The 22,806-nt window shown below is 34.0% G+C and overlaps 2 protein-coding genes and 1 long non-coding RNA gene across 3 annotated transcripts; 2 read left to right on the forward strand and 1 right to left on the reverse strand.

Moving 5' to 3' along the window:
• Positions 1-2,837: 2,837 nt before the first annotated feature.
• On the forward strand, positions 2,838-6,105 carry LOC145001027 (G-type lectin S-receptor-like serine/threonine-protein kinase At4g27290). Its single transcript, XM_078960350.1, has 7 exons — positions 2,838-4,208; positions 4,290-4,427; positions 4,551-4,708; positions 4,796-5,006; positions 5,083-5,320; positions 5,450-5,600; positions 5,684-6,105. Exons 1-7 carry the CDS (start codon positions 2,924-2,926, stop codon positions 5,969-5,971), a joined length of 2,469 nt encoding a protein of 822 aa, XP_078816476.1. The 5' UTR covers positions 2,838-2,923; the 3' UTR covers positions 5,972-6,105.
• Positions 6,106-15,369: 9,264 nt separating this feature from the next.
• LOC145045234 (coatomer subunit zeta-1-like) lies at positions 15,370-17,899 on the forward strand. Its single transcript, XM_078993579.1, has 7 exons — positions 15,370-15,527; positions 16,004-16,163; positions 16,250-16,397; positions 16,497-16,574; positions 16,678-16,762; positions 17,104-17,159; positions 17,602-17,899. The coding sequence occupies exons 1-7, from the start codon at positions 15,525-15,527 to the stop codon at positions 17,606-17,608; spliced, it is 537 nt and encodes a 178-aa protein (XP_078849705.1). The 5' UTR covers positions 15,370-15,524; the 3' UTR covers positions 17,609-17,899.
• A 4,214-nt stretch (positions 17,900-22,113) lies between these two features.
• Positions 22,114-22,491, reverse strand: LOC145001037 (uncharacterized). The gene is made up of 3 exons (XR_013661458.1): positions 22,405-22,491; positions 22,259-22,312; positions 22,114-22,162 (listed from the first exon to the last, which is right to left on the reverse strand). It is a non-coding gene; the product is annotated as an uncharacterized LOC145001037 (long non-coding RNA).
• Positions 22,492-22,806: the final 315 nt, after the last annotated feature.

Below are 22,806 nucleotides of genomic sequence, written 5' to 3' on the forward strand. Positions count from 1 at the left end.
TCCCAGATGAGGTATCCATTATCCTCAGATCCTATGACATAATCTTCAAAGTGATTCGCCCAGACTTCATAATCATGGGTGTACAGGATGGGAATCTTCGTTGTTGATCCAATGCTGTTTGAAATATTGATGGGATTGGATTGCGACTCGTCCATAATTGATCGAATAACCTGTTCAAAGATCAGACTTGTAATATATCAAATTAGGGCAAAAACAATAAATATCGAGATACGTCAATTATGAGATGACGGCTCAATAAATATCAATGAATGCGGAATAACCCTAATCGAAGCTTTTTCACAGAAAAGAAGTGTATCGATTACACAGCCTCCTGCTCTGATACCAATTGATAAGTTTAAAAATAAACTTAAAGATCGATTAGATCTATGAAGCAGGTAGAGAAATAACCAGATAAACAATAAGAACAAGCAAATGGATCAAAAGGTGTCGAATGATTAATAAACAATCCTCAGAAGAGCTCGATAAAGAACATCAACTGTAGAGGATTTTAGGGTTTACAATAATCAATGAGAATGACGACAGCTGCTTATATGCATACATGCATGCATATATTTATATTAAAACCCTAACAGTTTATCTAAGAAAAAGGAGGCTAATCTAGATAAACATGGATTGACAAGCCCAATCCGGTTGTAAAACAAAAGGGCCCAAGACGCAACACATTAATCTTCAACAAGGATGTTTTGATTTGAACGAAGGGTCCCTGTAAATGTAATGAAATTACAAAGAATCAAAGAACTGGGTTAACATACGAAGGATATCACTGTTCATTACTGTTCACAGTCAACTCTTCGTATGTATGCTTCTTATGTTTTGCCAAAGTCTTCGTATCTTGGATCAAAAAAAAAAAAAGCTTCGTATGAATTGAAGAAGAAAAATTTTCGAATGTAGTCCTTCAAATTTCGAATAGTTGTCAATTGGAAAAAGGCTTCGTATGTATCGCATCAAAAAACTTCGAATGTTTTGGTTAAATGACACAATTTCGAAAACAACCCCTAAACCTTCGAATTTTTGACACTTTGAAAATTAAAGCAAATTTCGAATTTTTTACACTTTTCACCCAACTTCGAAAATTGTTTGAGGCTTTGCATTTTTGGAACAACTCTTCGTATGTTTGAGCAAAAATGGAAGAATTTACGAAGATGGTCCCTGAAACTTCGAATTTTTGGCAGTTTTCACCCAAATTCGAAAAAGGACTATATTTTGCTGAAAATTGAAGATTGTGCATTTCTGGTCCCTGCAGTTTGTGCAAATTGACGCTTTCTACCCAGATTTGAAAAAGGGGGAGAGTTTTGCATATTTGGCTGTTTTGGACGCAACGGGTCCCTGCAAGTTTCAGAAAGTGACAATTTCTACCTGGATTTTGAAAAATCTTGCAACTTTCACTTAAAAAGTCAAAATTTTTCATAAATTGGAAATTTTTGTGGCTTTTTCGTGATTGTTTTTCCATGCAAGATTTTTGGTGATTCATTTTTGGTACACATCAAGGGGGAGTATCGTGAAGATTATTCCTCGGGCGCTTCTCATCCTTAGTGGGTTTTATAATCATTTTTTGATTATAAAAAAGGGGAGAAATGATGGGTATTCGAAGCTTCTCGGGTTTGTCGAATATTCATTTGCGGATTTGAAGACCGGTGTTACTTCGAGGGGGAGTTTGGTCTTGATCGCGCTAGCTCGTTGGAGATTAAAGCCGGACATCCAATCCTAACTTTGAGGGGGAGAATGTTAGGGTGCAAAGTCATGCTTGGATGTAATGTTTTAGGCTTTCCTCTTTGTATGTGTAAATGGGTTGAGTCTTTCCTATAAATAGGAAGTGAGTGACTCCTATTATGTAAGGAATCATTTGGAGTGTTAGACTAGAGAGAGAAATTGTATACAAACCCATTTGTATAATCTTTCTAGATCTAATAAGAGCTTAAAAAGATTTATTTACTCTTTGTGTTCTTGAATTTGTATGATGAATCTCTAGATCTTTCTAATTCCGCACATACCATCATAATCAACACCACTATAGTATTGTTAAATACAAAAACTAAAATGTAATCTCAATGTAAGTAAAATATTTTGTAAAGATATTTTTATAATCGTTAAAAGTTTTCAAATAAATAGCATAAAATAACTTATAATAACAATAATTAAAAGTAACTCTATATAAATAATTATATTGTTACCTTTAAAAAACAAAAAAACAATGTTTGATGTATTAAATAATTAAAATGATAGAAATTAAAACGTTAAACAACTATATTTTAAAGATTAATTAACAATAACAACTATAAATAACATTAAACCTTATAATATATTTAATTTTATTTAGAAGTAACCCGCATGTAGAACTCATTTAAACGATTGAAATTATGTAGTTTTAATATATATATATATATATATATATATATATATATATATATATTATAATTCATAATAATTAATATATTATATCAAATTAATATCGAATTATTATATTAAATTTTACATTGTTTTATTTAAAAAAAATATATATTTATAAAGATTAATAAACGGTCTGCGCAATGGACGAAAATTCGAAAGTAATATAGAACTAGGGTTAGGGAGGTGACGTGTAGAATTTCCCATTTATTCGTGCATATAGGACAACCATAAACGGCGGTCAATATGAATGTATGACCGTTGAAATTGACGTCTTCAAGTCCACTTTTTTGTCAAAGCTGAAGGCTTCAAGTCATGTAGTGGGTAGTCGAAACTCGAAAGTCCATCGCACGAGCTAGAAAATTTGGTGTTAAGCACATGCACCAATGCACAGCTGTGATTTTTATGCTAAAAAATTGTATGGATAGAGATTAATTATAATCTATCTATCGAAAGTAAGCCATGAACCATCTTCATCTACCTCTACCACCCACCAATTTCAAGAACAGGTGAATTAATGGAGGTTAAACACATCCTTGTGTTACTCTCCACTACTGTATTATGTATCTTCTCATGTTCCACTGCACTAGATATAGTATCTACACATCAACGAATCAAAGATGGCAACACCATTGTTTCAGCTGGTGAGACATATGAACTGGGTTTTTTTAGCCCAGGAAAGTCTAAGAACCGATACCTCGGGATATGGTACAAGAAGATATCTCCTTGTACAGTTGTTTGGGTTGCTAACAGGGAGACACCAATCAGCGATGCATCTGGTGTGTTTGAAGTCACTACAGAAGGAAGCCTCCGGATTCTCAGTGATGATAATACAGTCATCTGGTCATCTAATTCCACAATACCTGCGACGAATGTTAATCCTGTAGCACAGCTTCTGGACAGCGGGAATCTTGTTGTGTGGGGAAGTAGCGAAAAAGAAAATCTCATCTGGCAAAGTTTTGACTATCCTGGGAACACATTCCTACCAGGAATGAAATTCGGGAAGGATTTAATAACAGGAAGAGAGAGGTACTTAACATCATGGAAGAGCTCTGATGATCCATCTGTAGGACGTTATAAAATCTGGATAGACACAAATGGATATCCACAGTTATTTGTTGGAGATAGTTTATTTAGACGCTCTAGGCTTGGACCATGGAACGGTTTAGGGTTTCGTGGTCTTGCTTTGGAAAACCAGAACCCGGTCTACTACGCTGAGTTTGCTATTAACCAGAAGGAAATATATTATCGATATAAACTTAAGAGTTCAATTGTTTTGAGAAGGGTTCTTATGCATGATGGAAACCTAGTGCAGTTCAATTGGATTGAGAGAACCCAAGAATGGGTCATGTATGGAAATCCGATTTTAGTTGATAATTGTAGTGGTTATGGAAGCTGTGGTCCTTATGGAAGCTGCAGCGTAAAGCTTCCACCTTGTAATTGTATCGATGGTTTTGAACCAAGAGGCCCTAAAGAATGGAATAGAGGAGATTGGTCGAGTGGGTGTCAACGTAAAAAGCCTTTGGATTGTGGGAGTGGGACTCAAATCGATGGATTCCAGAAAATTTCAGGAGTGAAATTCCCAGATACACGACGATCTTGGTACAACGTGAGCATGTCGCTTGAAGAATGTGAGATGGCTTGCAGAAGGAATTGCTCTTGTACAGCTTATGCTGAATTATATATCAAAAGAGGGGAGAGTGGAAGTGGATGTTTGTTATGGTTTGATGCGTTGATGGACATTAGAGAATATGATGATAATCAAGAACTATATATAAGAATGGCAACCTCCGAGTTACCTGGTACGTATTTTATTTTATTCTATATGTAACATTAGAGAAATTGTTACCTTTTTAATTATTATATTTATTTCTATCCATTAGCAATACGCGAATCCAGGTTTAACAACAAGAAGGGAGTACTCAGGGTAGCTGTGTCGGTTTCTTTAGCTGTAGTGCTTCTATCTGTAGTAGTATATGTTTATAGAAAGAAAATGAAGAGGTCTCACAAAAAAGGACCAGGTAATTATAACATGGACACAAGTCCTTTATTATTCTTATAGATTATAGAAGTGCTACGTTTACAAACATCATTACTAATATGATTTTTGTAATCATGGGAATCTGGAAATGAACTTTTTGTAGGGAGCAGGGTACATACCGTTGATAAGGATCATACCAGTGCTTCTATGGGAAACCTTGATGAAGTACCTTTTTATAGCTTGCATAAGATAGCTAAGGCTACTAATAACTTCAACATTGATAATAAGATTGGAGAAGGTGGTTTTGGTCCAGTTTACAAGGTATAACTTACTTCTTTTTTAATAAAATGCAATATATACTACTTCAATACCATCAAAGTAATAGTATTAGGATCATAAATTTTTTAGGGTATGTTGGAAGATGGGCAAGTAATCGCTGTAAAGCGTCTCTCAGAAGCTTCCCAACAAGGGCTTGATGAGTTCCAAAACGAAGTCCTTTGTATTGCGAAACTTCAACATCGAAATCTTGTGAAGCTTCTAGGATACTGCATTCAAGGAAATGAAAAGATGCTAATTTATGAGTACATGGCTAACAAAAGCTTAGACTCATTTCTATTTGGTTTGCCTCCCTTAAGCGCCTTACTTTCACACTTGTTGTAGTAACATGCATGTACTAAGTAATTCATATTGGGCAGATGAAACCAGAGGTTCAATACTTGACTGGTGTCAACGATTGCACATTATACATGGTATAGCTCGAGGTATTCTTTATCTACATCAAGATTCGCGCCTCCAAATCATCCATAGAGACCTCAAGGCAGGTAATATCTTGTTGGATAGTGAAATGAATCCAAAAATATCGGATTTTGGCCTTGCTCGAAAGTTTGTAGGACAGGATGCCATGGCTAAGACGAAGAAGGTGGTTGGCACACTGTAAGAATCTGTAAAACATGGCTCACTAGATTAACCTTAACATTTCTTTCCCAAGACAATGGGAATATACAAATACAAGCAAAAGCAGCATGCTACTAATATGTGTTTATTAATTGAACTATATTGCAGTGGTTATATTTCTCCTGAGTATGCAGTACATGGACGTTTCTCTATAAAGTCAGATGTATTTAGCTTTGGTGTGATTGTGTTGGAGATAGTGAGTGGGAAGAAAAACAGAGGGTTCTCTCATGAGGCTCACAGTGACAATCTTCTTGGACATGTAAGTCAATGTGGTAGACTAAAAGGGACCATAATTAAATTAACTATTGTTTTCTTTAGCCTTAATCTTTTGGTTTTATTTAGGCATGGAGACTCTATAAAGAAGATAAGTCCATTGAACTCATGAGTGCATCTTTACGAAACTCATGTGTTGTCTCAGAAGTACTACGTTCAATACATGTTGGATTATTATGCGTTCAACATCATGCAGAAGATAGGCCAACTATGTTGTCTGTGGTTTTGATGCTGATTAGCGAGGGTGCACTACCTCAACCTAAACAACCAGCATTTTTCACAGATGAAAGTTATCGTGAACCTGATTCTGTTTCATCGGTTGATGAGTACATGCTAACAATATTGTATGCTAGATGAAAACCATGTGCTTCAGTTTTGCTCTTTTTTAGTTCTGTAAATAATTTCACTTAATAGCTTCATGTTATCACTCAATCAAGTTTTGTATCATAGTTTGTATCCGTGTGTAACGTCAAGTTCTTTATTTAGCCCGTTCTTAGGTGTAAATATTTATCATAAGTTTATAACTAACTAAAAGTTTGACCTTTCCGGTAGGCCAAGATATGTTTCAAATATTCCTAACACTATACAAGTCATATAGTATCATTTATATGTGGGATTGACAAAATATGGAAAGAACACATTGTCATATATGTAGAACTTCGATCTGATGACTTAAGATTATTAAGTGACACAAGAATAAGATAAATAATGTTTTGATAGATATATACATAGATATATACCGAACAACTACACATTTACTTTCATACACATACATCTATAACTATATTTTGCAACTCCATAATTTTTTATAAGATTTCTTAAAGATAATTATCATGATTTTGCAACTCCATAATTTTTTATAAGATTTCTTAAAAATAATTATCATTAGAAAAATACCTTTAAGGACTCTTGCTCATCTTTCTGTTTCCTAGGTATTTAATTTATTTTGTCCATCCCCAAAAGTCTTCAATTTAGGAAAGCTGAAACACCTTTTTATCTTTAAACATATTTTCACAAAATTATCTTTAACAACTATTGGAAAATATAGTTTCTCAATTATTTTAATGTTTATCCCTTCCTATTTTTATCCCTTCCTATTTTCCATATAATATAATACAATGGTATCTAACCATATATATATATACACACACAAAGAGAGAGAAATGTTCAAATATTTCTTACGATTATTGTGTGTATTTATGGACCAATATGAATTTATGAATAATTTAATCATTCATTAAATTAATAAGGATACCTTAGTAATATTACACATGTGCATTAATTAATATCCAAAATTAACAATTGATGATTTTTATTTACCTGTTAAAACCCTACCCCACTAACCCTAATTCATCTTTTTCGTCTCTAATTATTTCCAACACACAGACTAATGGTCCTCATCCAGTTCGACACATTATTCTCTGCTTAAGAACACCACTACTGGAGCAAAATCACCGCCGTTCTCTTTCGCGTCGCACCTGTACTTTGCTTTTTGTATCTCACGTTGCTCTTATGCCTCCTCCATAATCGCCATCATCATCTCCGATCACCATCAACTACTACTCACCTCAGTCGCTCACACCTTCACACCGTCACTGACCTCAGTCGCTCACATCTTCGGTTTCGCTCCAACTAGTCGCTCACACCTCCGGTGTCGCTCCTATCAGTCGCTCACACCTTCGGTGTCGCTCCTATCAGTCGCTCACACCTCTGGCGTTGCTCCCCTCTGATGCTCACACCTCCGCTCGATCCCTTTAGGTAATATAATCAATCACTTGGGTTCTTTCTTGTAAGTTATCTTCGATTTCAGATTTTTATTTTCATTCTTGTAATTTGTCTGTGAATCAGTGATTTCATTTGTTTGTGTTATTCCGATTGTGAATCTGTGAGTTCGATACATGTTGTTATTATGAGTTTGTTACTTTACATATTTTTTGAGTTTGGTACTTTTGTCTAATTAAATATGTTATTGTTGAATTGGTTGAGCTTCAAGATAAAGAAGTAGTAGATTACACAAATATATAATTACTGAAGGTATTGTACCCTAGTTCATACATCTTTGTTTTGGCAAATGTATTAGAATCTTGAAGGAAATTCTTGTTAATCTATTGTTTTGATAACATTTCATAGAGCAAATGATCTTGTTAAAAACTAGATTCACCCCACAAAAGTGATAAATGGATACAAAGTAAGTGTTACAATCCTTGGTGAAATTGTAGTCAAGTCTAAACTTTTAATGGTATTAAATTAATTCTGCTTTTAGTTTAATGATTCTTTAAGACTATTTTATGTTGGATGGTTTTGAAAAACCCTAGTATTTAGGGTTTATTCACTATTTTAGCACCATTATAGCTCCAAGACCTTTCACTTTATCAGCCTCCATCCCAATATCGACCCTCCTTGCAAACCCTAGCCCATTTTGAGCATTTTGAACTTTTGACGTGAGTTGTGTGCTTTCATGTTTATGAAGAATGACCTTCAAGGAGTAAGTTTTACTCTTAAGGTTTTGGATCCAACCTCTTTTCTTCATTGTGCACCATTTGAAGGTATAAAGTCCTAAACTTGGATTATGTTTCTTTAGATCTTAGTTACACCTTGATTTTCATCCTTTTTGTCCCAAAACCAAGAGCTTGGTGAGTAGGAGGTACTCCAAAGCCTTTAAGGTGTCCTTCCAAACGTTTTAAGGCAGTTCAAGTCATAAAAATGTAAGCTTGGATCTTGATTTGTCTCCATGCACTAGTTATGGTGTAGAAGGGTTTGAGTAAGCTAGGTTTTAGTGTTGGGCTTCTTGTAGCCAAGCAAAGGCATAAAGTTTGCAACTTCATGGCCTTAGGGGTCTTATTAAGCTTAGACCTGAAATTTGGTTATGGAGTCTTAAGACATTTAAGACCTTATTGTGGGTTTTGCCTTAGGGTGCATACGTTGAGCATAAATCCAAGTATGTTGCAAGTATTGCACCTCAGTCGCGATCCATTCATGCATCGGTCGAGTACTCTACACTTACAAATTCGTAAGTTGGGCATACATCCGAGTCCAACTTTGGTGATTTTAGGCCTTAAATCATTGGGCTTTTCTTACTGGACTTGGACCATAGATTTTCTTGGTAATGTGTCACTTCTCTTTTTGGCCCATTTTGGACATTGGATGATCTTTGGGGTTAGGCCTAGGATTTTATCGGGATTAAAAGAAAAGGACAAATTGGCTCTTTTATGTTGGACTTTAGGCAAGTAATGTAGGTTTTCAACTATGGGTTGTGTCCCAATTATTAATTGGGGATTTATTTATTTAGTTAGCATATGGATTTTTCTAGTCCAGCAACCCAAGCATTTATGTGGTTTTTCAGCAGTTGAGGTGAGTTTCCTGACTAGATCTATGGGTCGAAGGCACCAATGTCGGCCCATTACTTGTTACTTAGAATGTTAGATGCCTTGTGATAATTATATGGAAGACCAGGATTTGGCCCCTGAACTTTGTATCCAAGACCGAGATTTGGCCCTCGACACTGAACGGAAAGATCATGGTTTGGCCCATGGCAAGAAATAATTATATGACTATGATTTGGCCCATAACATTTATCTTCCTTCATGAGTGGTATGTGGTACTTGGGAAAACTCACTAAGCTTTATGTTTACAGTTTATGTTTATAGTTTCAGGTACATCCAGTTCTAAATGGAAGGGCCCGACATGATGGCACAACATCCTCCTATCATGATTTCTGCATTTCATATAATTGTACTATGATGTTTTGGATATTATGACTTGATGTTAATTCTGAATGATTTGATAATTTTTAAAAGAAAAATTTTACCATTATATTTGGGCCATTACAAATTGACCGCCGTCAAAGTTGAGCATGACGAATTAAAGGAGAAATTGCTAAGTCTGGAAGAGGAGAAACACAAGTTTGAAAAGCGTTATGATCTGTTGGGTGGGGAGAAAGCTCCAGTAGATGACCAAGTTATAAGCTTGGATGGTGAAGTGGAGCGTCTATCTCGGCAAGTGGAGACCTTGATGGCGGAGAAGAAATTGCTGGAGCGGCAGGGTGAACAGCTGCAAATTGAGGAGTCGGAGAGAAGGATTTTAGAGGTGGACATAGCTTGGATACTCCAGAAGGGTATTATCCGTGTGATGGATTGAGTCATCAAGAGAAATGAGTTCATGTTGGGGTCCGGAGAATGAAGGCATTGTGTGGTTATAGGCATGGAGGGTGGTAAACAGGCGGTGCGAGAGTAGGTGGTCGACATAAAGTTTAATCCAGAGGAGCCGAGTGCAGTTGTGGAGAAGACCCAAGCAATGCATGACTCTGTGAATGCCTTTATGAAGACATACTTTGCTTCATATCTCCATTTGGATGAACTGGATTTGACGGGCCTTCGTCATCTATACTGTGGTTCCGACACTAAAGGGAACCTGCCAGAAGGTAACACTTCAAGTGTTGGAACCTCCTCCAGTCCACATGGTAATTGATCTCTTCTGTTTCTATATCCCCTTGGTTTGTCATTTTGATGATCATGTTTTAGAAACAATGTTTAACTTGGTTTGCAACCCTACGTGGTCTTCTTTTAAGCCTGGGGTGTGTCTGGTAGACAATTTGCTTTAATTCGTTGCGTACTGGTATGGTTATCTTTTGCTTAAAGTTTGCTTTGGTCCCATATTGTTTATGTTGGTCGTTGGTTTGGTTTCTTTTCAAAGGTTAATGTTGGTCTATGAGGAGCATTTGTTCATGTTTTTCCTATTGGAGGAATTTCTTTCCAAGGGTTTATGTTAGCCTTAGGAATTGACTGGGATGTGACGGGCTTTGTTTCATATCTCCATTTAGATGAACTGGATTTGACGGGCCTTCGTCATCTATGCCGTGGTTCCGACAACGAAGGGAACCCACTAGAAGGTAAGACTTCGAGTGATGGACCCTCCTCCAGTCCACCTGGTAATTGATCTATTCTATTTCTATATCCCCTTGGTTTGTCATTTTGATGATCATGTTTTAGGAACAAAGTTTGAACAATGTTTAACTAAGTTGGTGAACAATGACTCCTACATGCTTTGTAGGGTGTTAAGACTCAAAGAGTTCCTTCCTTTGATAGGTGAAAGTAAGTTGGTTCACCAACTTAGTTGTTTTACTAGGTTGGTTTGAACTGTGAATTAGGATTTATACTTAACCAAATTTTCAGGTTTTGGCCTGAGAGTTCGTGCCCACGAGCTCGGAGTTCGCCATTTCTTCGAGTCATTAGCGTATGTTTTTAGGCTTAGGCCTTGGCTAGCCTTATTTTATAGCCCTTGTTTGGTTCACTTTTATTATGGTATTCACTTTTAGGTAAAGTTTTTGTTGAGTTCGAATTTAGTTGTGACGTGTCAAAGTCATTTGTAGATTGTTAAGATTCGAAGTCTGTATGTTAGATTCAAATGTATGTATTTTGTAAGGGTAGTTTAGATTTTGAAGCTTTCATGTTTACACCCTTATGTATTTTTTGTTCACTTCAGTTGTTCCTATAAATAGGGATTAGTACTAGGGTAAGAGTAACGCGTGTAGAGCTTTGTGCACTTTACTCTCTCATATTACTATACTCATACTGAAGTGTTAATAGAGCTAATCGAATCTTATTTACGTTTTGTGTTCTTGATTAGATCTGTACTTTGATTTCTTTCACTTTAATCGATTTATTCAATCTACATTTGGTATTAGATCAAGATTCATTCAATTGATTTCTAATTTTTACTTTGTTTCAAAAGTTTTTGAATTGCTGTTTTCGATTCAAAAATATTCTGCACTTTTGATCTAGAAATTTTTTTTTGATCAATTGTTTTGATACGATTTTACTTTTCATTTGATAAATCAAGTGTTCGTCGATTGTTTTCTGAAAGATTCACTCACTAGATTCCTCTTTCTGAAGCCTTTCACCATTCTTGTCCGTACGTTAATGACGAACTTCAACATGAACACGATGACTGGTTTTTCTCATCTTCTTGGTTCTTCCACCAAGATTTCGATGTTTATTCATGAATACTACGAGCAATTGGTAGATAGGATGGAAGATTATCTAAATGGGATCCATGAAGATTTGTGGCGTTGCATAACAAGTGGAGATTATCATCCAGGAAGGCTTAAACAGATCATGTTTTAGAAACAAAGTTTGAACAATGTTTAACTAAGTTGGTGAACAATGACTCCTACATGCTTTGTAGGGTGTTAAGACTCAAAGAGTTCCTTCCTTTGATAGGTGAAAGTAAGTTGGTTCACCAACTTAGTTGTTTTACTAGGTTGGTTTGAACTGTGAATTAGGATTTATACTTAACCAAATTTTTAGGTTTTGGCCTGAGAGTTCGTGCCCACGAGCTCGGAGTTCGCCATTTCTTCGAGTCATTGGCGTATGTTTTTAGGCTTAGGCCTTGGCTAGCCTTATTTTATAGCCCTTGTTTGGTTCACTTTTATTATGGTATTCACTTTTAGGTAAAGTTTTTGTTGAGTTAGAATTTAGTTGTGACGTGTCAAAGTCATTTGTAGATTGTTAAGATTCGAAGTCTGTATGTTAGATTCAAATGTATGTATTTTGTAAGGGTAGTTTAGATTTTGAAGCTTTCATGTTTACACCCTTATGTATTTTTTGTTCACTCCAGTTGTTCCTATAAATAGGGATTAGTACTAGGGTAAGAGTAACGCGTGTAGAGCTTTGTGTACTTTACTCTCTCATATTACTATACTCATACTGAAGTGTTAATAGAGCTAATCGGATCTTATTTACGTTTTGTGTTCTTGATTAGATCTGTACTTTGATTTCTTTCACTTTAATCGATTTATTCAATCTACATTTGGTATTAGATCAAGATTCATTCAATTGATTTCTAATTTTTACTTTGTTTCAAAAGTTTTTGAATTGCTGTTTTCGATTCAAAAATATTCTGCACTTTTGATCTAGAAAATTTTTTTTGATCAATTGTTTTGATACGATTTTACTTTTCATTTGATAAATCAAGTGTTCGTCGATTGTTTTCTGAAAGATTCACTCACTAGATTCCTCTTTCTGAAGCCTTTCATCATTCTTGTCCGTACGTTAATGACGAACTTCAATATGAACACGATGACTGGTTTTTCTCATCTTCTTGGTTCTTCCACCAAGATTTCGATGTTTATTCATGAATACTACGAGCAATTGGTAGATAGGATGGAAGATTATCTAAATGGGATCCATGAAGATTTGTAGCATTGCATAACAAGTGGAGATTATCATCCAGGAAGGCTTAAACAGATTGGAACTGCTGATGTTACACTCCAATATGAGACACAAAAAGAAAACGACAATAGATGCTTGTGTGAACTTTGCGGTGCTCTTGCACCGGTGGTTTACAGTTACATCTAGGGTTGCAAAACAGCAAAGGAAATCTAGGATACTTTGAAAGAGAAGTATCAAGGAAGTGAGAATAGTAGAAAAAGTTCTGTTGAGAAATGTCTGCATGAGTTAGTTAAATTTAAAAAGAAGGAGATGGAGACCATTGAGATGTACTATAATTGTCTGAATGAATTAATTTTCAAGTGTAGTTGTTATGGAGTTAATTGTTCTTGTTTGGAGTACAATTTAACTTTCTTGATGGGACTTCGAATGGAGTGGAAGAACATAAGTTTAATGATCAAAACACAACAAAGCTTCGACAACTATTCACTTGGTGATCTTTATAATGTTCTGAAAGCCCATGAAAGTGAGATTAACGAGATTGCTGAAGAAGGAAAATGGATTTTGGGTGGTTCTCTGGCATTGGTTTCGAAAGTGTATGGAAAAGAAACTGAAACCGAATCTATTGAAGTTGATGGTTCTGATAAGAAGGTTTTATTATGAACTCTGATGACAAAGTTGCGACATAGTATTCAAATAATAAATTCAAGAAGTTCTACAAAAATCCATTCAATAGGAAGTTTAAAGGAAATGATTTCAAGGGAAATTCATCTGAGAAGAATGTGAGAGAGGAAACGAAGGTGGAGAAGAAAGAAAACAAGACTAGGGTTGAGAAGCCAGAAAAGAAACCGAAGGGTGACTCTGGTTTCGATTGTCATTACTGCAATGGTATGAACCATATGGCAATCGATTGTATATTGAGGAAGAGAGATGAGAAGAAGGATAGAGTGAAGGATTAAGCCTATTATGTTGAAAGGCTAGAAGAAGTGAGAGTTAGGATGAAGGGGATGTCTCTTGTTGCAAAAGGAAGTGGCGAAAGGGGATGACACTTACCAAATCTGGTCATCTAGATTAGATGATGAAGAGATGAGGAACCCTATGCATGGAGCCATGCATGAAAAGCATGAAGAAGGAAGTGAGGATGAGGAGAAGGTGATAGGGAAGTGTTTCATTTCTACTGGTGCTGACAAGTCTCCAATGACTTTGAAGGTATGTTCTCTTTTCGAATCCTTTAATATTCCTATCAGTTCATATGATGCTATTTTATCTAACTTCGATGATATTATATCTTACGTTAATGACATCCTTATTTCTATTAGGAGTGATGTTAAGAAATCAAAATCTTTACTACTAGAATCATAGAAAAGGTTGGAGTTGAAGAGAAGTAGAATAGACCATCAAGAATTGCAGTTAAAGAATGTTACTTGTGATAGGGATACTATGAGATTAGATAATTGTATTTTGCTAAACAACATAGCATCTATTGTAATTCGGCCAAAAGACTGTATGCTAAATTTACTGATTTACACCATTCATTAGACATAAGCAAAGAACAACATAGGAAACTTTTGACTTTTTTGAATTTCGAAAAGGAAAAGATAGATTTGACTTCTTATGACTGTGAGAAAAAGATTTTTGGGTTTGATAAGGTCCCAATGACTCGTATGCATATGGTATTGTGAAGACAAATGATTGTGAATGAGACTTTGTCCAAAACTGAACAAATAAAGATTTTGAAAAAGACAGAGAATTTAACATCTGACTCTTAACACAATTTTGTTGATATCGAAGATGATTATGAAAATATCAGTGAAATTGAGGTAGAGGAAGTTGTTGATTGTTCTCAGTTAGTTGTCATTAATGTCACTTTGATAAACAAGGGTAAAGAAATTTGTAATGATTTTTTGGTTAAGATTAACACTAACCAACCCTATATATCTAAATTTCATGAATATGATCGTGTGATTGGCGAAGATAGTCAAACTGATAGTGATAATGATGAAGAAGATGATTCAAGTGACACAACTATTCCCAAAGTTGTTGTTGATCAAGTGTGATTGGCGCTGCCCCCGGACCCCCGTTTGTTTAGGGGCTTCGTCCCTAAATAACAATGTACTTTGAATCTTGAAAAAAAAAACTTGAACAAGTATGCATTCCTACACATCCTAACTTGTTCAATATTCAACAAAATCACTTTTTGTCAACAAATTTAATCCTATTACACTTAAATAATATTTAATAATATAAAATCACCATCTGTCGCTCACATAAACGTTGATTTGGATGACTATGTACATATGGTACATTCTATAGTTGATGTACTTAATATGGACTAGAATGAGATGTCACAACATGTCTTATGCCCCCTAAAGCTAGAAAATAAGTTTGAGTACCATTTAAAGCCAAAACTCAATACTTTCATAGGCTATAATGTCATTTCCAGGTAAAATAATAAAAGATTTTTTTTAAAAAAATATAACATCACTAGCTGAAGTAAAATCACCAAACCATTCATTTGATTTTACGAACCATATTTTGATTATTTCTTGACAATAAATGTCGCAAACACAAAATGAAAAGTTATGGGTCCAAAATTAGAAGTTTCTTACAAATTGGGGACCATATTTTTAACTTGATGCTTCTTTCTTTATTTGGTTAGTTCATCTGCTTCCCCTATGCTATTCTGAACCTGTACGTGAGAAAATAAAGCCGAAAATTCTTGACGACTCCAAAATCCCAATTCAATGGTTAGTACAAATTTCCTTTAAGATCTAGTTTCTACGCTACACAAATCGCGCCTGTTATTTCTCGATTCCGATTACTGTTTGTTTTTCAGTTTTGAACCTTTACATGTGTTTGTTCTTTTACAATTTCATCTCTCTATATACACTGATCAGATGTATTTTAGCATATACTCCGATCAACTAATATTGATCATCCAAGTTGCATAATTCCGCAATTACTGTTTCAGTCTTTCAATATCTTGACTTTCGCTGTTTGATTTTAGGGTTTTCAAGGTTTGGCCTTTGAATCGATTTGCATCCGACTTTCTCTTGAATTTAACAATTAATTTGTTTATTTGTGTCGAAATGAGCATATAATAATCGGAACAAGTTCAGTCGCAGATTCTTTAATTACATGATAGAAACATGACTGATCAAATAATCTTTTGTTCATTGTTAAAGTTTCTTTAAGATCTATGAAACATTATTCATGTGTGTAGGAATCTTGCCCTTCTGTAAAGAACATTCTACTTCTTGACTCAGAAGGAGGTCGCATAGCTGTGAAGTACTATTCAGATGATTGGCCAACTAATAACGCTAAAGAAGCATTTGAAAAGTCTATTTTTACCAAAACTCAGAAGACGAATGCACGAACAGAAGGTAATTATCTGTTTGAAACAACATGAATGTAATTGAAATTGAATCTTTCTTTCTAAACTGGTATGTTTTTCTTTGACTATTTACAGCTGAGATAGCAATGCTTGAGAACAATGTTATTGTCTACAAATTTGCTCAGGATCTTCACTTCTTTGTGACTGGTGGAGATGATGAAAATGAGCTCATTTTATCAACAGTTCTTCAGGGTTTCTTTGATGCAGTTGGTCTTCTATTAAGGTAGTTTGTAAACAATTTATCTCATCTGTTTTGTATGTTTTCATCAGCTATTATTTTAGTGGCGTTTTGGTAATTTTACTTTAATGTTTATGTGTTCAGGGGCACTGTGGATAAGAAGGAGGCACTTGAAAATCTGGACCTCATTATGTTGTGTCTTGATGAAATTATTGATGGAGGGTAATTTTATCTTTTTAACCTTTGGTTAATAGAGAATCTTTCTAGGGCTATTTTCGGTGATCAGGATGAGAAAAGGGTATTTACGTCTTTTATGTTTTTTCAGAATCATCCTTGAAACTGATGCAAATGTTATTGCTGGAAAGGTTGCAAGCCATAGTGTAGATTCTGGAGCTCCTCTCTCTGAACAGGTGCTTTTATGATTTTATCTATAGCTCCTCTATTACAAAATTGTATTGAAAAATCCATCCAATTATAACAATTTCATCTAATTACAAAACAATTTTTATTTTTATAATTGGATAGAGAAAAAAAATAATTGAAAATACAATTGCTATAATTGGTTAGATGTTGTAATAGAAAGTAAAGAAATGAAAGTTAGATGTTATAAACTTATAAAACACAAATAAATGGAAGTATATTGCTTTTTCTTGCATTTATCCCCAAATTACACCATGGAAAAATTTGTCTTTTTTTTTTTGTTAATTTTTTTGTACTTTATTTATTCAACACTTCAATTTGGTTGTTGCAGACAATCAGTCAAGCATTGGCAACTGCACGTGAACATCTTACAAGATCTCTCCTCAGGTAATTAATTAATTATCATTAAACATGCAAACTTAAGAAAAAAAAAACATTTCTACTTTCACCATTTTATTGATTTATTCACTTAACTATCGTATTCTACCTTTTTTAGTCTTTATAAAAAAACCAATGTTTTAAAAAGGGCAAAATACATAAAAGTACAATGTAGTCTCATCATTTTATCGATTTAGCCACTCAACTATTATCTTTTTTATTATTATTATTATTATAAATTCAGTGGCTAAATCGATAAATTGTGATTTTCAATGTTTTTCCCTAATAGCAAAACTGGGAAAATGTTTTTGTAAACCGTTAAAGTTAAAGTAAAAGTATAATGCAATGCCTTTAATCACTGCAGAAAATGTTTTTTTTTTTTTTCTTTTTTGCCAACTTTGAATTTACACAAAAGTGGCATGTAAACTAATATTCTCTTTAAAATTTTCAGTGGATAAGGATGCTGATTTGAGTGAAAAAGTTGCCTAATCTTGATTTGAAATCGGATGCTTTCGCGATTAGGGTATGGACATTAGATACAGTTGAACTGATATTGTAGGTAATTTTGTTGTGGATATGTTGAAAGCTTTCATGGAGGTTTCTTGAAAAATTAGACATCAATTTGTGGGTATAACGGTTTTTCATGATGAGAATGATGAGGGCATTTATGTCTTTTGTACAAATGAAAGATCGATGAGTCCCTATCCGACCTTTTTGGATGGGACAAAAAAATTGCAATATTTGTCCAATTAACATGCGTCTGTTTTGTTGGGCTATTTTCATTATTATTGAGAAAAAGGATATTTACCTTTTTTGCATAGATGAGAGATTCATACGGAGTACCCATGTTCAATTTCTTCTGAGTTGGAAAAAAAAAATTGATTTTTGTCCTATTGTCATTGGTCATGGTCATAGATATAGACAGACACAATCATAGACAATCATACTCACAGATGGACACAATGTAAGCTGTTGTGGCATGTCATATCAGCATAACGAATGAAACCTTAAAGGTCGTGTATGGTGCTCGTCTTATAAAAAAACCACAACTATTATCAAGTTTATTATCAAAATATTTGACATTACTTTACAAAGAAAATATGTAATCTAGTTTCAAGTATGATCATATCAGATTTTGCAAAAAGTCAATCTGATAGTTGATAAGCTAGTTGGTAGTTGATATTTACGAATTAATATTGTTTGATAAAAAGTAGCTAATAAGTTAAGATTACAAATGTAAAATAATATAAATGAACATTTAGATATATAACTACAAACTAGCATTAGATATTAAAAGCTAGCATTAGATATGATTAAAGGCATACTTGAAATATTTTTGTAACAACATTTTTTTTTTGGAAAGGGAACTTCACTAACGAGGGTTTCTGGGTTAGCTTTCACGCACCGACTAATCTTCCGCTGCAAACATAAAGCTTTTTGCCTCATGCTCTGGAGTCACTGCAGCTGAACCTCATTGGCCACAAGGGCTGAGTGGTGCTAGGATTTGAACATGAATCAATAGGTTATCCACCATATCTTCCACATGCCTTACCAAGTTACCACAACCAAAGTGTTTATCAAAATTGAGCTTATAAGCTAGTTTCGTAAGTTATAATAAGCTAATAACAAACAACAAATTAAAATAAGCCTATTTTTGCCTGATAGGATTATAGTATCATTGGCAAGTTAAAGTTATTTGCTTTGTGCCTGATAGGATTATAGTATCATTGGCAAGTTAAAGTTATTTGCTTTGTGCCTGATAGGATTATAGTATCATTGGCAAGTTAAAGTTATTTGCTTTGTTATGAACCATTGAATTGATTGGGTGAGTAATTGATATAAATTATTGATTCTAATAATCAAACGCTAACCTTAGAAAATGATTTTAATCCATTCGTTCGTCATATATACCATTTTTTTAATTATAATGAAATTGAGTGTATGATGAGATTACAATTTTAAACAATGACTTATTATTAACTAGTGTAGCTATCCATGATTCGCATGGATCAATGTATTCCATTTTTTGCATAGGCAAGTGGGTTTATTGTGTTATTCTCCCAATTTTGTGATATCATACCTTAGGAAATACAGTCAAGAAAATGATCGAAGAAACCATCAAAGCAACATGAAAAAACATGAAATGTTATTAACTATTAAGAGTTCAGAAAAATAAGAATAAGAAGGAAAATGATTCACCTATACATCCATTGTTTTGATCTGATCTTACCCATACTTCCCTTTCCCACTTTAATGTCAAAAAAACTTGAATGATTGATGGATGGACAAATTAAGTAGGTTGGTTTTAAGGTTGTTTTCCAGGTCATATGTTTGTGACATATGTAAGTAGTTTCTACAACCGCTAAATCCAAAAACTTATTCCACCTGCAGCAAAGCAACAATTTTCTTTTGGGATATTCTAAAGAATAATTTATAAAAATCAGAACTTTGTAGAATGTTCATCGATCTACTTGATACTGATTTGCTATGTTCACACAGACACAATCCTGTTCGTGAATATTCATTAAAAGTTTGCCCGACCACTTCAATAATGTCCTTATCAACAACAATGTCCATGTAGAAAGAAAATTTAATCGCGATAGCTCATAGATTCTTCAAAATATAATCCAAACAATTACATATTTAGCATCAGCATATTGGAAAAAAGCTTTAAAAACTACATACCCAAATAAATAGAAAATACAAGTAATAACATATTATAGTAACTTTATCATCTGTTGCAATACAGTTGAAAAAGCCACTTAATAGAGTGGAGAAGGATTTTCTACATTTATTGAATTTGAAGAAACTAATACACTAAAAAGTCTTTTTAGAATTGTTGATTAACAAAAGATAAACCTCTGTAGAAGATGATGATACAGGAAAGGATGTATAAGCTGCCTATAAATTCTCATCCTCAAACCAATTCCTGCCTGTTGACACCAGTAAATTTATAAGTTATTACATAAGTAAAGGTAATTAAATACTAATATTGTTCCTCACTCTGAAATTAATTACATTCACTACAGAAGTTCAATGTCTACAAATACAAATCTAATGAAAATAGTGAATCATGTCAATCTAATGACAATGTCTACAAATACAAATCTAACAACGACTGTCGTGCAGAGCTCCTTGAAGACCAACCCGCATCCGAATGAAAAAGAACTAAAATCAAGATTAAAAATGCAATAAAATAAACAAATTTCAGAGTTATTTGTATATCTAATTATCCATCAGTACCCATTCTTCATTAGGAAAGTTGTATCTATGAAACCAAAGAAGCATAAATACAATCCATTGAAGAAACGGGATATATATATATATATATATATATATATATATATATATATATATAGATCCACCATTTTCTCAATGACCTTCTCAATCGAATCAACAACATCTTGAATAGTTGCAATCACTACTAGAAAATACAGCCTTTTACGATGCTCATTGCGCGTCGTAAAAGGCGCGCAAATGCGCGTCAAGGAAGGCCCTGTCATAAAGAGAGACGATGCGCATTTACGACGCTCATTTACGACGCGCAATTACGATGCACATTTACGACACACAATGCGTATCAAGGAAGGCCCTGTCATAAAGGAAGACGACACGCATTTGTGTGTGGTAACCTTACGACACGCATGTTAATGACACGCAATGCGTATCAAGAAAGCCCCTGTCAAGAAAGGCCATGTCATAAATGAAGATGACACACATTTTTGCGTATCATAATTTTAAATGTTTAAAAAAAAAATATTTATAGATTTACTAATTTTCAAATTAAATTTGTATTTAATGTCTCATAATAGAAAGTAAAATATCATATACGAAAAATAAAATCCGTTATATAAAATTTAATGTCATACAAATAATCGTTCCATGGAAAGATAAAACAAATCAATAGTTGTAACAAAAATTTACAAGCTAATTAGATACAATAAATATAAAAAATATACCCTCAAATGCTTTTCAAAGTCTAATCTCCATGTCAGATCTTCAACTCACTTCTCCAGTTTGTCCTTAGGTTCTTTAAGGGCTCCAACATCTCTTACAGTTTCAAAGGTACAAAGAAGAACAGAACGTGAGATTATTTTTCCACCTAGATGTTCTTCAGTGATGTGATGAGAATCATACCCCTTCAAAGGCATAACAAGTAACCAATAGCACTTGTTATGTCAAGCACAAGCACAAATAGAAATATGCCACTTTGAGTAAAATTAGTATAAGTAAAGACTAGAGAGAAAATAACAACACATACCAAGTGATGGAGGCTTTGTTGCAAAGTGAACGACCAAGTCATCTACAAGAAACATGACTAAAACTTCCAAAATCTTCTGTATACCCATATCCCGCTTCTTTTAAAGTTTCCAGAATGTTTAGAATGCTCTCCTTACTCTATTATTTAAAGTGTCAGGGGAAAAAAGTCACAAAGTAGTAGAAAGTAACTATATTTATTGAACAGTATCATGTAAACTTGTATGAAGTACATATAGTTATATATACATGCAACATTCTAAACAGTACCTCTTTAACGGAATGGTGTTATTTTTGTAATCCAATAATACAAAATGGAACCTGAAATTCAATTAGCATTATTGTTCTTCCTTTCTTGGATAATTCATCAAACAAGTTGGTGTTATTTTTGTAATCCAATAATACAAATTATACAAATTATATCATCCATGTATTATTATTATTATTATTATTATTATTATTATTATTATTATTATTATTATTATAACCCATATAATAATTATTATTATAATCATTATTATTGAAAGTGAGATAGCAGACTTGATTTGATTCTAAGAACAAGTAGAGAAAGATGAAGGAGATGTAATGTGTATGGTTGTTGGGATATCCGTATATATAAATTCAGATAAGTTAAATAAAATTAAAAAATCCAAAAGAATCAGATGATAAACCTTTGTAATTGTTGGAGAATATTTTCTAGAAGGATGTGCAGAGCGACGACTTAGAGTCTCGGATAACTCCAAGGTTACTGAAAGCTGGAACAGATGAACCAAATGAGTTAAAAGATGTAAATACCCTTGTACTGATGTCAATGGAACAAAAAATGCAAGTTATACTTGTTATGTTAGTACCTCAAGACATCTTCTGGTTTCTTCCTCGTGGAAAAAGGTAAGAGTTCCACCTATCTGTGAACAGAAATCCAGAAGGGTATCTAAGTAATTCAACCAAAGAAAGGATATGGATTAAGGAAAATAAGATGGTTTGAGATTTTTTTTACCATATCACCAAAGTAATAAGTTGATTCAGGGGTATATAAGTAACCTCAAAACAAGATCCGGCCTTATCCTTTTTCTCTCTAGATTCAAATCCAGCAAACAGTGGACCATGGTACTTTCTGAAAGGGTCCGGATCTTTTGTTTGAGGTAAGTTCCCTGGTTGTGAAGTCAATCTAGATTGGAAAGTTTCAGGGACAACATCAGGTCTTGATGCAACTGCCTTACCCTTGTACGTTACACCCTCATTTACCTCATGTTCATGTTTAGGAGGAAATGCAATGATTCTCTGCTTTTATTTTGCAGCGGAAGGAACCGATGGAGTTTCCTTTATTGTAGGTGTGGCTTGTGCATTAGCTGTTGCTTTATCCTCATAAGCTTCTCTTTTCAAGGTGTTCATTCCAACA

The sequence above is a fragment of the Lactuca saligna genome, chromosome 1 (assembly GCF_052625555.1).
Source record: "Lactuca saligna cultivar CGN05327 chromosome 1, ASM5262555v1, whole genome shotgun sequence".
NCBI lineage: Eukaryota > Viridiplantae > Streptophyta > Magnoliopsida > Asterales > Asteraceae > Lactuca > Lactuca saligna.